At 50.8% G+C, this 13,391-nt stretch overlaps 5 protein-coding genes across 5 annotated transcripts; 1 reads left to right on the top strand and 4 right to left on the bottom strand.

Annotated features, from left to right (window-relative positions):
• Positions 1–2,053: 2,053 nt before the first annotated feature.
• Positions 2,054–3,784, bottom strand: N7462_008185 (uncharacterized protein; the record flags this gene model as incomplete). Its single annotated transcript, XM_057079903.1, has 2 exons — positions 2,054–2,079; positions 2,143–3,784. 2 exons carry the CDS (start codon positions 3,782–3,784, stop codon positions 2,054–2,056), a joined length of 1,668 nt encoding a protein of 555 aa, XP_056932573.1.
• Positions 3,785–4,351: 567 nt separating this feature from the next.
• On the top strand, positions 4,352–5,736 carry N7462_008184 (Pyridoxal phosphate-dependent transferase major region subdomain 1; the record flags this gene model as incomplete). Its single annotated transcript, XM_057079902.1, has 2 exons — positions 4,352–4,430; positions 4,484–5,736. The coding sequence occupies 2 exons, from the start codon at positions 4,352–4,354 to the stop codon at positions 5,734–5,736; spliced, it is 1,332 nt and encodes a 443-aa protein (XP_056932572.1).
• A 247-nt stretch (positions 5,737–5,983) lies between these two features.
• Positions 5,984–7,756, bottom strand: N7462_008183 (uncharacterized protein; the record flags this gene model as incomplete). Its single annotated transcript, XM_057079901.1, has 1 exon — positions 5,984–7,756. One exon carries the CDS (start codon positions 7,754–7,756, stop codon positions 5,984–5,986), a length of 1,773 nt encoding a protein of 590 aa, XP_056932571.1.
• Positions 7,757–8,591: 835 nt separating this feature from the next.
• On the bottom strand, positions 8,592–11,632 carry N7462_008182 (putative kinesin family protein (KinA); the record flags this gene model as incomplete). Its single annotated transcript, XM_057079900.1, has 5 exons — positions 8,592–8,829; positions 8,899–11,324; positions 11,388–11,482; positions 11,551–11,576; positions 11,628–11,632. 5 exons carry the CDS (start codon positions 11,630–11,632, stop codon positions 8,592–8,594), a joined length of 2,790 nt encoding a protein of 929 aa, XP_056932570.1.
• Positions 11,633–12,490: 858 nt separating this feature from the next.
• Positions 12,491–13,296, bottom strand: ubc2 (E2 ubiquitin-conjugating protein RAD6; the record flags this gene model as incomplete). Its single annotated transcript, XM_057079899.1, has 3 exons — positions 12,491–12,614; positions 12,704–13,050; positions 13,255–13,296. 3 exons carry the CDS (start codon positions 13,294–13,296, stop codon positions 12,491–12,493), a joined length of 513 nt encoding a protein of 170 aa, XP_056932569.1.
• Between the last annotated feature and the right edge of the window lie 95 nt (positions 13,297–13,391).

Genomic DNA, 13,391 nt, shown 5'->3' with positions numbered 1-13,391 from the left:
CAACGCTTCCAAGAAGTTTTTCAGTTTCCCTTAACTATTCGAAGAAATGAAGCTCCTCGGCTTATTGGCGTTGTCTTCTATGAGCCTCTCCGTCTCGGCTGCACCAAGCTCCTTGATAAACGAACGCGACACGACTGAGAGTATTACGTTTCTGGGTTATGATGACGAAAATTGTGCGAAGACTCTTATCGCACAAACGACATTTTCCTTCCTTCCTGCTATGACAAATAAGGAGGTTTGTGTTTGGAAGACCAAAGGTTACGGGTTCAAGCTATCTGATCAAACCACTACTTGCAAGATTACGACCTGGTCGGGAGTCAATTGCCAAGGAAGTTCTGAAGTGATCGAGGGCACATACGATTCCTGCACAGGTATTCCCTACGGATCTGTGCAAATTCAGTGCTAGGTAAACCATATTAAGGACAGAGTGAAATGGATGAAATCCTTGATACATATCCTCTACACTGGCTCCAAGTCCCCTCAATATGTATAGACTGTGTCCACTTCGTCGACTTTTCTCGGCAGGGATCATCATATTCTCTATATTGCTTCGTCTTCTTCCCTCTGCTGTCGATATTTTTGATGTAATTCCAGCGTTGATAATTTGCCTAGGATTAGCGATGTCTGAAAATCTTGATGCATTGGATATGTGAGTTGATGGCTCACCCAGTTCAGACTAGTTCCGTATCTTTCGGGTTAGATAGAAACTTTCCGTGCCCTTTCTCATGGTTTCATTATCCGCATAAATTTTTCTTTTTCAATTCGCTAGCTCAATCTTGTCTGGTCTATTCAACAGAATATATAGTTACTCGGCAGATTATTGTTACAAACCCATTAATCAATCCATTCACTTCATGCGAATGTCGCCTTCGGTCTTCCAGAGTTGGGAACAGAAGCTCCCTCTGGTTCATTCTCTATTAGGTACGGGTTCCGCACCGATCATTACTTAGAGCAATACATACTCACCTACAACCGGCCAAGTACACGAAGACAAATGACAGATCATGTAATACATCTGTCCAGGGAGGGTAATCAGAGTACCGAGGTGGTAAGCATGCTAGTTGGCCGGGACGTCAGATAAATCCTCCACGTCAGGCATTTTTAGGTTACCCTCCGCTAGATGATTGGTATAGAGGTTCACGTAGGTAATATCATAGTAGACTCCATAAACAGAACACCACCAAAATTAAGGAATGAAAAACATGATCAAAAATTCAACACACCCCGGACAGCCCGGGTTAATCAGGGGTACGGAAGATACAGATGGCCAGACAACTTTACTCTCATAGCCAATTACTTAGACTCATTTCAGACACGAGAAACCTAGCTTATAAATTCGATTCTGCCGTTGTCTAGCAGTTTTAATTCCTATACCTTTGGATGACAGCAGCAATGCTCGAGTTCAGCTATTTATCAATATTTGATCGCCATAGTCGATACAGATGTCCTCGAAGCTCACTTCTTCCGTACGTAACACATGGATGGCATTCAAACCCCGATACACTTTGCCACAGAAGCCTAGAAGGATGAATGCGTTCAAAGGTATTCTGACGGGGGCTACTTTAAGGATGCCGGTGTGGATATGCCATCAGACAACTTCATCAGGTGCGATTCTCAAGGAATAGCAAAACTGGGACTCGCTATATGTGAACCTGCTTATGATCAACTCACTGCCACCGATGAGAAATGGTTTGCAGTTGCACATATACAGAATATTTCTGTAGCGACCTTTGTAGGGTTTAAATGTGCATACTGCACAACTTTTTGAGAAGGAACCTTGCCAGAAAATTTTTGATACAAAAATGGACGTCGTTGCACGTGCTTTACCACAGACAGTAAAGTAAATCATTTGAAGGTTGAAATAGCTGAGCTTTCGGATTTTGCTGCCTCATTCTGAGCCTTTCGTGCTTGAATATGGATTGTAATACGTGAAGAATCATATCCAGAGCAGCGATCTCTCGAATTCAAAGAAAAGTTATTTCAACAGACAAAGATACATAACCTGGCCTTGCTGGATTTCGACGAGAGAAATAGAGACCTTATGCTTCCCGGTTTACGCGATCCAAAACCAAATTCTTTCTGTTAATCCAATGTTAGTCAATGTTGATTGAGTAGGTAGAACATTTCGACGTTCTTGCTTACCAAGGAAATTTCGTGGCTTGGGTTCTTCCCAAGTCAGCTCCAGTTGATCAGCCTCTTCTTTTCCAGACCAAAAATCCATGTCTTCCATCTTCACAAATTGGGTCTTTTTAATGACCTTATAACCAATGAAAAGGGATGCAAAGATCGGAATATCGATATACGGTGGAATGAAGGTCTTGGCGCTGAAGTGCCCCGGAAAGAAGGCATCAAAGCCATTGAAAAAAGCGACTATCGAGGAAAACGCCACAGCGAAATATGCGAGGTAAGGTTGGAAGGGTGCTTGATAGGGGAGTGCAGATCGTGGAATTTTGTGATATTTCATTCCTTGGTGGAATCGGATATACGTGATAGCAATCGAGGCCCACACGATCAGCGTGCTGACGGAGCTCAAGTTACTGATCCAGAAAAAGACCTCAGCCGAACTCGCCGATACATTAAGGTAGACCAGAAGGCTCAATGCGGCTGTGACAGCCACGCACGCATATGGTACACCGAACTTTTCGTACCTCAAGATGCGAGGAGCCTTTCCATCCAGTGCCGTCGAATATAGAATGCGAGTCGACGCATAGAAGAAGGAATTTCCAGCAGACAAGGCGGAGGTCAAAATGACCGCATTAATTATCGACGGCAGCACTGATATTCCTCCATTCTCAATGGCAATGACAAAGGGACTTGCCCCTGCGCCAGTTGCCCCCGAATCAATGGCATTGAGAAGTCGAGGGTCGCGAGATGACACGCAGAGGCCTACCAAGAACACACTTCCCACATAGAAGATAGCAATCCGCCAGAAGACCCGACGCACAGCTTTGGGAATGTTACGCCGTGGGTTCTCAGTCTCTCCAGCTGCGACCACAACCATTTCACTGCCTCCATAACTGAATGTTGCTTGAATAAAAACCTTCCAAAAGGCCAGAAATTGGCCCAGGGTTCCACTTTCCAGGTATTCATTCATTGGCCCCGGATGCTGCCAATAGCGAAATCCAATCCGATCATGCGTCGGTGTCCCACCGAGAGTAATTATAAACATCAGTATCATCAGTCCCACTATCGTGATGAGTTTGATGGAGCCCAGCAAAAACTCCAATTCTCCATATACGCGGACTGGGAGACTATTGATGACAAATATGGCGATATAGAGCACCGTAATCCACACTGCTGCAGGAACACTGTTGGGCCAGTAGTCGATGACCAAAGCGGCCGCGCTTATTTCGATCGGGACGCCGATAGCAAACTGGTACCAATAGTTCCAGCCCAAGGTGAATCCAAGTGCTTCGTCAACGAAGCGAGCGGCATAAACTGGAGTCGCGCCCGGGAGGGGAAGCCATGTGGCCATCTCTCCCATGCTGTTGATGACCGCGTATAAGTTGAAGCCGGTGATAAAGTAAGCAAGGAAGGCCGAAAGCGGACCCGAGAGAGACAAAACCTGGCCCGCACCGACGAAAAGGCCGGTTCCAATAGCTCCCGACAAAGCGAGAAATTGGACATGTCGCGATTTGAGACGGCGTTGCAGATTCCCAACGTTCTTCTGCACGTATGCCGACTTTGCTTGTCCGAGCGGGTCCATTTCCCGTATAACATGAGTCTGAGTGAGGTCTAGGGCCTCTACATCTGCATCTAGACCTTTCGCCTGTTGCATCGCCATATTCGCCTGAAATAAAACCCCTTCAATCCAGGCCGTTTGCGAGAACTTTGAAATAGTCGTTCTGGAACCTGCAATTTCCCAACTCTCCAACACCTTAAGAATAAGAAGAATAAGGCCTGCCCAGGCAAACGCACGGGCCTAGTCGCTCAAGGGGCGTGGGGTCACTGCGTGGGGAACAAGCGGAGCCAAGCGCGCGGATTGCCAACGCGGGGATAGTTTGGTAGTCCTTCTTGTCTCTTCTCTCTCATTTGACTTTCCTCCCCGGAGTTCGTGAGGTATTTCGGGACCCTCCTCGGCTGAGTCCGCGTCTAGGCCAATCACAAGACCGCTAGTGATGGAGTTCCGGGCCTCGTCGCGGGTCGGCAACACGCCGCATGGGCCCTCGAACCTCCAGAGCCGTCCCCAGAGTGGTATTCTGCGGTGGTATTCGCGTTCAGATGTGCCGTTAGACCGAGATAAACAGGCGGTGGCCGAGTGGAGACACAAACAAAATAGCAACCGGAATTGCAAATGCGTCTGGCATATGAAAGTAATCGCATTGAGGATTTGGATTAACAGTCATTCATCATGGACGAGAGGACTTCGTTTGGACATGCCATGGGCCGGCATTTTTCATTTGAGCCAGGGTATCGGAACCTGAATCATGGTGAGGCTGGTTCAATTCATCGTGCTTTCCTTTCCTGACTCTCTTGCTTCCAGGCTCTTTCGGCGCAGCTCCGACGGACATTCTGCAGAAGGCGAATGAGCTGCGCCAGGAGTGCGAGCGCATGCCGTGTCCATTCATCAAGTACCGTTTCCCGCAACTGCTTGATCAGTCGCGCACGGCGATGAGCAGTTTCCTAGGGGTCCCAGCGAACACGGTGGTGTTCGTGCCCAATGCGACAACGGGAATTAACACGGTTCTCCGAAACCTGGTTTGGAATGCCGACGGACGCGACGAGATTATTCAATTAGACGTAATCTATGGGGCATGCGGGAAAACGACCCATTATATCTGCGAAGCGAGTCAGGGCCGAGTGCGAACGCGCGAAATTCACCTTACGTATCCCCTGCCGGCCGACGACATCGCGGCGGCCTTACAAGAGGCCATCGCAGCATCCCGTGGCGAGGGCTTCCGGCCCCGTTTGGCTATCTTCGACACCATCTCCTCGAACCCGGGCCTTCGCTTGCCCTTTGAAGCCCTAACGGGAATTTGTCGATCGGAGGGCGTGCTTAGCCTGATTGATGCCGCCCATGGCGTAGGACAAATCGATCTGCACCTCTCGTCGCTGGATCCCGACTTCCTTGTGAGCAACTGTCACAAATGGTTGTTCACACCTCGGGGATGTGCCGTGTTCTATGTGCCCAGGCGCAACCAGGCTTTGATGCGAAGCACATTGCCAACTAGTCATGGGTTTGTGGCGCAGGACTCGCATGATGAGGCCAAGAGGAAGAAAGACGTCGGAGCAATACCGGTGGACAAGAGTGATTTTGTGTCCAATTTCGAATTTGTGGGCACGAGCGACAACCTGGCCTTCCTGACCGTGTCTGAAGCGATCCAGTGGCGCGAACGCGTGTGCGGAGGTGAGAAGAAGATCCGCGAATATTGCATTGGCCTATCTCGCCTCGGTGGGCAGCGTGTCGCGCAGGTCCTGGGGACGCGAGTGATGGACAACGAGGCCCAGAGCCTGACGAACTGTTGCATGGTCAATGTCCTGCTGCCGCTGAACCGGCCCACGACCGGAGCACGAAGTTGGGTGAGAGGGCGCAGCACAGATGCCGTGGCCGTGAATGAATGGATGCAACAGATCATGATTGAGGAATACCGTACCTTCATGCCTGTATTTGCCTTCCAAGACCAGTGGTGGGTGCGACTCAGTGGCCAGATCTATCTGGATCCCAGCGACTTCGAGTGGGCGGCGTGGACCTTGAAGACGCTCTGTGAACGAGTCGAACTAGCAGCCTCGCCGTAGTCTCGGGCCCATTGAATCACCAAAAATACATAGATCAGATTATTTCCTCACTCATGGTCCTGGCCCGGCCTCGTTTCATCCAGCTCTCAGAGCGAGGAAGAACAATCCTAGGAGGAAACACAGAACCTTCAAGCCCGGCTTTAAGACTTTCAATTAAGGCGGGAATCATCAGGCTTTAATAGCAATTAGAGAATACTCAATGAGCAAGAAAGGCACGGATTTTCTTTTCCACTATCCATCAGTAGGGTCAATCCTCGTCCTCCAAAATGCCATGGCCAGGCCAGCCCGGACGGGGATAGTGGTGCTCCTCGCCTTGACCAAAAGATTCCAGAAATTCTTCAAAATTCATATTGCCAATACTCAGATTGCAGAATGCATCATGTGCTTTCCGCCCCTTCAAGCGACCACAGAGGATGCCTTTGGTCGACGGATCTTCGACGTCCTGAAGAAGCCGATTTGCCTGCTCGTTGTCCGACGCCCAGAAGAAATGATCACAGTCCACCATGATGACGGTCTGGTTCACTCCAGACTGTTCGTCGACAAAGAAAATAGGCATTTCACAAGATGTATGTCGTCGCAAATCCCAGAAAATTCGCCAGATATCATCCACTGTGCCATCAGGCGCATCCGGATCGCCATCTGCCCATGCGACATAGCAGCACGCTTTTTGCAGACCATCAAGGTCCCCATTTCCTTCGTAGAACTCGGCACGGAGGGCCTGTGTCTGCTCTTTGGAAAGTTTGTTGGTCAAATAGAACACCGAAATCGACACCAACCCTTCACCATTCACCGGCGCCCAAGATGGAGGGTTGTTATAGAAAGGGTCATCGGGTCCAATTAAGAACTCTACCATAGCCGGGTCTAGACGTTGGTTCTCGTGCCATTCATTTTGAAGTTGCGCGAATTTCCCAGGCGGTAGTTCGGTGCGATTCAGTCTTGCTGCCGCCATCTGCGCCAGGGAGTTGCGAGCCATGAGGATGAAACCATCATTGCTGTGGTATATTGACCCCAGTTGCGCTTTTTCGAGAACATGGCTCTTGCGGGTGGTCTCTAACGGCGCCAGGAGGTAGTTCAATGGACAGAGAGTGGGCTCGTGTATTTCTTGCCAATGATTCTCGAGGTCACGCCGGGTTGCTGGATGACTGTACTCCCATGGAACCAACTGCACAGCAAGATGATGTACTGTGTCATCTTCCTTACTCCTTTGTAAGGGTTGAAATCCCAACAGCTGTAGTTCACGCTCCATCACTGCTCGCATTGCGTTGCGCTCATCTTCCTCGGTGGGAAATGTTAGGAAGAGAGTCAAGGCGTCACTCTGCGTTGGTGAGGAAACCGGTTCAATCTGCGTTCGGTGGTCCATGGTTGAGACGATACTCGCAATCAGTTCAGTGGGTAGAGGCGTGGACTCTGACAACGCTGCTTTGATAGCGCATTCGAACTCCTCCCGACCCGTCGCAGAGACAGTGTCCCGCGTGAAGACTGCATGGTCTGGATCGTGAAGCTCAAGCCCGTACTCGGACAGTCGGGTAGTAATATCTATGCTTGCCCCGCCAAGAAACTGGTATGAAAGCTCGAAGGTGCTCAGAAGATTCGGCAAGCGTTGTCCTCCGTCCTGGTCGAGCGTATGGCGCTTGGCAATCACCCGCAGTGGTTCGCATTCGTGTAGAGACGATCTGACGGAAACCATCACCATCGATATGGACGGGTCTTCTCCGGGCCGAGGATCGCCCTGCAGTTGACGCTTGGTTAGTCGATCAACAACGTAAAAGCTAGCTCGTCCGGCGCGGTGCGCCAGGACTGCGAGGCCATAAATGTTGGCTTTGCTATCCCGGCGGTCTCTTCTCTTCGATATAGGTTGCGGGAGGCCGACTTTGGGGGGATGCCAGAGTTGCACTGAATAGTCTTCCGGGCAGGTTTCATGGAGGCGTTGGAGGAGAAGAGCCTCATCGGCGAGCTCCAGCTCCGTCAATAAAGCCACAAGCAACGATGTCTCGCCGGGACTGGGGATTCCGTAGGCCATGCCAGGAAACACAAATCGAGATCGGAAGGGTTTTCCAGGCAGTCCGAAGAGGCCAAAAGCCGGATGCGTTACAAAATTGGAACCGAGAGATCAATGTGGGCGTCGGCCCCCAAGTAAACGGGGCTCTCTGCCGATCTTTTCAGCCTCACGCGGAGCCTCACGCGGATGACGTCGAGGCGGACGTTCGACGCGCACCCTTTCTATGGCGGTTGGCTAGGCCATGCCCGATACGCCTTCAGCCGATGATGAAATCTGACGGGGCGAGTGATGGGACTGAACAGGGAGATGGAGAATCCTAAATCGTCAAAGATCGACATTCATTCGCAGATACTCGCAGATACCTTGTCGTGTTGATATATTGTGGATAAAGTGTTGCTATACATACAAACATCCCAACTTGGAACCGACAGCTCAGTTCCGTATAGATCAGGTCAATCATCCATCGCTGCCATAGACAACCCGTCCAGCTCTGCGGCATTCTATCTGTATTTGATGTACAAAGGGTATCAGGAAGATCCACAGCCGCCCCCACCCCCCCCGAGAATACACTGTGCAGTCTAATGTACTAGGAGAGGGGAGGTAGGAAACAAGGGCACGAAAACTACATCACATATTCCAAAGTCGAAAAGAGTCCCGCGGGAATAAATCGTCCAAGAAAGCGCACGCAAAATAACAGATGAGAATCGTGGGACAGCGTAAGGAGAGAGATCAAGATTAGCTGAAGACCAGTGAAAGGAGAACAAACTGCAAGAGGTCTGAATTCCACGGGATACAGCCGTCAAGTTTCAAAAGCAGCATGGCCACGGAGGAGCATTCCTCCGGGGGTCGGACAGGATTATTTCCGGTCGAAGAACCAGCTCGTGCGCTTGCCCGATGCCTCCTGCGATTGCACGCCCGTGATGGCCGCATTCGCCGGTGGCCCGTCCGAGCCGCCGCCGCCTCGCAGCGGCTTCGCAATGCGGGAGCCACCGAAGCTGAAACTCCCATTGGCATCCATGGTGGGCAAACCGCGGGTGGAACCCTGTTTGGCGGCCTCGAGACGCTCTTTCACAGCCGTGAGTTGGGCCTCAAACCTGCAATTATTGTCAGCATCTGTCAGAACGAAGAGGAAGTGAGGTGAGATAGATAGCAGGATATCATACCGATGGTTGGCCTGAGTCAACTTCTCCTGGCTCTCTTGCAGCAGGCTCTCCAGACTGGCGATTCGCTCATTGCGGGCAATCAGTTTGCGCTCCGCAATGGCCACTTCCTTCTTCAAACTACTGTTCTGTTCCACAAGCTGCCGCTGTACATGAGTCAGCTGCTCCAGGTTGCGCTCAAGGAACGCCATTTTCTTCTGCTGGGCGCGGTTGTTGGAGGATCGAAGCACATTGTTGTACTGCTCACGCGCATCGTCTAGAGAAATTTCAAGCTCAACAACGCGCTCGCAGCGGTTTTGAAGATCACGCATCAACGACTTCTTCATGGCATCAAACTCGGCGATCTGTTGCTGTAGAGTCTTGCTGGCAGCACCGTTCGTAGAGGTTCGAGACTCGGTATCGGAAAGGGACTGGCGCAGCTTTGTCATTTCCTCATCCTTGCGGGTGATCTGGGCGCGGAGCTCATCGACGGCCGTTGTCTCAATATCCTTCCGGCTGATAAAAGCCTTTTCTAACCGCTCACGAATCTCGTCCACGTCGCTCTCACTCAGGTTGCGAGTCAAGAGATCCTCGTACTCCTGTTGAACTTCCTCTAGTTTTCTCTCCAGCTCTACACGGCGGCTGTCCTGCAGCTCACCAAGCTCGCCACGATCGTTCATTGTCAGCTCGGCCTGACGAATAAATCCTTGTGTTTCGAGTAGGCTAGCACGAAGCTCAAGCACATCATCAGGCGCAATAGTTTCGCCCGCGGCGCTGACCTCATGCAGTGCATCCACGCGTGAGATCAACCCCTGCAGTTTGCGCTCGTTGTTTGAAAACACATCGTCGCCGAGGTCAAATCCAGCCATCATCTTAGCCATCTTCTCGGCTTTTTTCTTTTCCTTCTCGTCAAGGGCAGCAGTGGTCTCTTTGGCCTTCATGCGAACATCGAGAAGTTGCTGCTTGACCTCATCCAACTCGCTCGTCAGTTCGGAATTGGCTTCCCGAAGACCATCCATCGTGATTGCGGCCTCTTTACTCTCGTAGGACACCTTCTCCAACTGCATCCGGAGCTCATTAACTTCAGTGTTCAGGCGATCGTTGTCCTTGCCTGACCGGCCAGCGTTCTCCTTCATCGACTTAAGTTCTTCCCGAGCATCGCGAAGGCTTCGTTCCACATTGGCAATATGCGTCTCCTTCTCAGCAAGCTGGTCTTGCAGTTCATTCTCTCGGCGTAGGAATTCCTCCCGCTCATCCTTCTCCAGCACCAGGCTGGGTGTGCTTGAGCGGTCACCGACCCGAGAATCAGGTCGCGGAGTCTCCGAACGAGCGGTTTCCTGAAGGCGTGATGGGGTACCGGGGCGAGGGGTACGAGCTTCCGCCTTTGCAGCGCTGACGAGATCTATGCCGCGGGCAGGAGTCCACTGATCCTTAGGCACATTGTCGCCACTACGCCAAGTGTTCACCTCAGTCTCCAGTGCTGAGATGTAACTCTCGAAGCTGGTGACCTGTGTCTGGGCCTTGCGCAGAAGCTGTTTCAGCTCCGCCGGGCTTAATTCAGCATTCACCTTGGCCTTATTCTTGATTGCCTTGGCACGGACACCAAAGCGCAAAGTGGAAATAGTTTCAGCGTCGTTGTAGCTGCTAGGCGAGCAATTGATGATCAGGGTCGTCCGCGAGTTACCACCCAGGGATTCTTGCAAGATTCGAGTAAGCTTGGAGTCACGATATGGGATATGACTCGACTTTCCATCTGTCAGCGCGTTGATAACCATGCCGAGAGCACTCAGACTCTTGTTGATCTTCTTGGCCTCCTCCAGGGTTTGACCACTTGCTCCAGTTTTGCCAACTTTCTCGCTGCCGGCCAAATCAACCAGGAAGAGCTGGCCACTCTTGGCCGAGCCAGTCTCGACATTCTTCTGGCTGACAGTGATGACAAAGATAGAGTGCGAACGGGAGGACTCCTGGTTCATATTGGTCGCGGCGACGGCTCGTGCAGCTCCACCTCGGCGCATAACTTCGTAGACTTCCTGCACGCTCGATACGTAAACCTCCAACAATCCCTTGACATATACTCCGCGAGACTTTTCCTCGTGTACTGGCAGGTTGTCGTTCTGTGGAACGAGCAAGTCACGGATTCGCTCCATGTAGATTTCCATATAGCTGACGCGCACGGTGTACTCGATGTTGCTCGGACTCGTCAAGATACTAGCAAATATTTGCTCGACGATTCGTGGAATTACACCTTTACCCACGTCGTCGTCGATATCCGAGCCCATCATAGTATACGACTTTCCCGCGCCGGTCTGACCGTACGCAAAAACAGTTCCATTGTAGCCATTTAGAATATCATCGACGGTAGGACGAATCGAGAAGTTAAAAATGTCGTCCTGGAGGGTGTTCATAGGGAAGACACGGTCGAAGGTAAAGGATCCCGAGCCCTCGTTGGACTGAATGTGTTGTTAGCCTGCTGTTGTTCCTTTGTTCTCGGTCTTCGGGGTCGCCATGCTCACAGTGATGATACATGATTCATCGCTTTCAAATTCAACGACTGGTTTACCACCAGAAGCCAACTCAACCTTGTTCTGGGGCCGGAATCTGGCGACCACTATGCACGTTTGGAGATTAGCTCAACCCTCCCTCCGCACATTCTTTGGTCTCCCATATTGTGCGTACCTTTAATAGTGTTTGACCCCGCGGACCTGCAAAATGAGTCAGCAACAAACCCACTGAGAGCTGCCAGGCATACTCACGCCATCCTTGTATTGCACCTGCTCTCTTGTGGGAAAAAAAGACCCCAATGAGGGGCAGACAAATTCCGGGGCTCGAGTTGTGTCACGCAGCCTGGAGATCCAGGGTCAGGGGCTCCACGTGCGCGCGTGGAGAAGAGGCGCGACGAGAGTCAAGGAGAAAGAGCGCAAAGGAAACGGTGAGAAAGAAGAGAGCCCAGCTCGCCAGGGCGGGATTCAGTGGGTGACAGAAGCAAAAGGCTGTGAGGAGGAAGTGGGAGTGGATTTGTTGACAATCACGCCCGTTTAGGATTCCTCGCCGACCGCCCCGGACTTGGTTCTGCACTCCGGTGCAGAACGGGCAGCCGGGGATGCATATTATTTCCCCCTATCAGTCCAAGTGCGAACGCATTATCTGATTACTGCTACTGACTATCATTCTCATGTTCTTATTAAGACGACAAGGGATTCGATTATACTGTTTCGTCTAATGCTATTTTTGAGGTTTTTGCAGATCGCCGAATTTTGTTGGTGAGATTTATTGAAGTTTTCCGTCTCATGGGCAGGATTCAAAGGCTGATGCAATGAACTATGGAACGAGGAATGGAACAACAGATGCACGAGAAGGTTTAAAATCGAGAGAAAAAAACGAACCAGTGAGAAGGACAAAATTATCAGGGGCATAAAAAAGATAAACGAAAAAAAAAAAAAAAAAAAAAAAAACCGAGCGCCTTAACTCCACGCTGTGCAGATCAAACGGTCCGTCCGAAGGCGATACTCGACTTCGGGATTTCCATTCCCGGACTCGTTTCGGTCCCAACGTTTCATTAAATGAACACAACGAGATTCTTACAGAGAGCTAGGAAAATCAATCCGGTCTCACTCCATCAGTCTTCCCAGCTTTTTTCCACGGTCTCCCGCACCCGTTTGATGTATTCCTTGCGGTTGTCCTTGTAAAGGTTCGAAGCTTCAACATTGGCCGGAGAAGATGTGTTGGGGTCGTTGAGCAAACTATAGGGAATATCAATAGATTAGCAACGGGAAGTTTTTCAAGCGAAAAACAGCATTGTCGAGAGATCTATGGGGATCGAAAAGCCTACCTTTGAATGCTGGTCAAGATGGCGGCCACATCATATGTTGGACTCCAGCGATTCTGAAGAATGTCGAGGCACAGCTCGCCAGTACCGTAGACATTAGGATGGAACATTTGACTGATAAATTTAACCCCGGGTGGCTTGTTCGGATATTGTTCCTCGAAATTCATCACGAGGCGAAAGGTACCATCCTCAAAGGGAGTATCCGCCGGTCCGATAATAACGGCATTCCTAGTAATTTGTGAGAACAGCTCAACGTCGAGCACGGCCTCTTGGTTGTCCACATACCAGGTCATAACATTATCGGCCACGGGGGAGGCAGAAACACCAGCGGGAGGGTCGGTTTGCATGCGCTGTGGTCAAAGAAGCTCAATGTTAGTGAACACAGGTGATTGGTAATTACCGAGGACCTTGAAGACACAAATGACCACAAGGACCATGCGGAATTATGATCTAGAGATCCGAGGGGCCAAGATTCATGCCAGATGCGCCAGAGACTATGCATTGGCGCCGCTGCCGACGTCTAGGTTCCCGGGGAGTCACGCGGCAGTACATACCTTGAAGTCCCGCATGAGACGACGGCGAGCAGATGTCGACATGATGACCGGTCGGAGAGGAGGTAAAAGCGGAGTTAAGGGAGACAATCCCGTCGCCCGAAAAGACAAAGATGCAACTGTTGAAAAGAAGCTGTTGA

Source organism: Penicillium macrosclerotiorum (genome assembly GCF_028827735.1).
Source record: "Penicillium macrosclerotiorum strain IBT 26536 chromosome Unknown utg000007l_segment0_segment0, whole genome shotgun sequence".
Taxonomy (NCBI): domain Eukaryota; kingdom Fungi; phylum Ascomycota; class Eurotiomycetes; order Eurotiales; family Aspergillaceae; genus Penicillium; species Penicillium macrosclerotiorum.
Note: the sequence above shows the minus strand (reverse complement) of the source record. Positions and strands in the feature narration are given on the sequence as shown.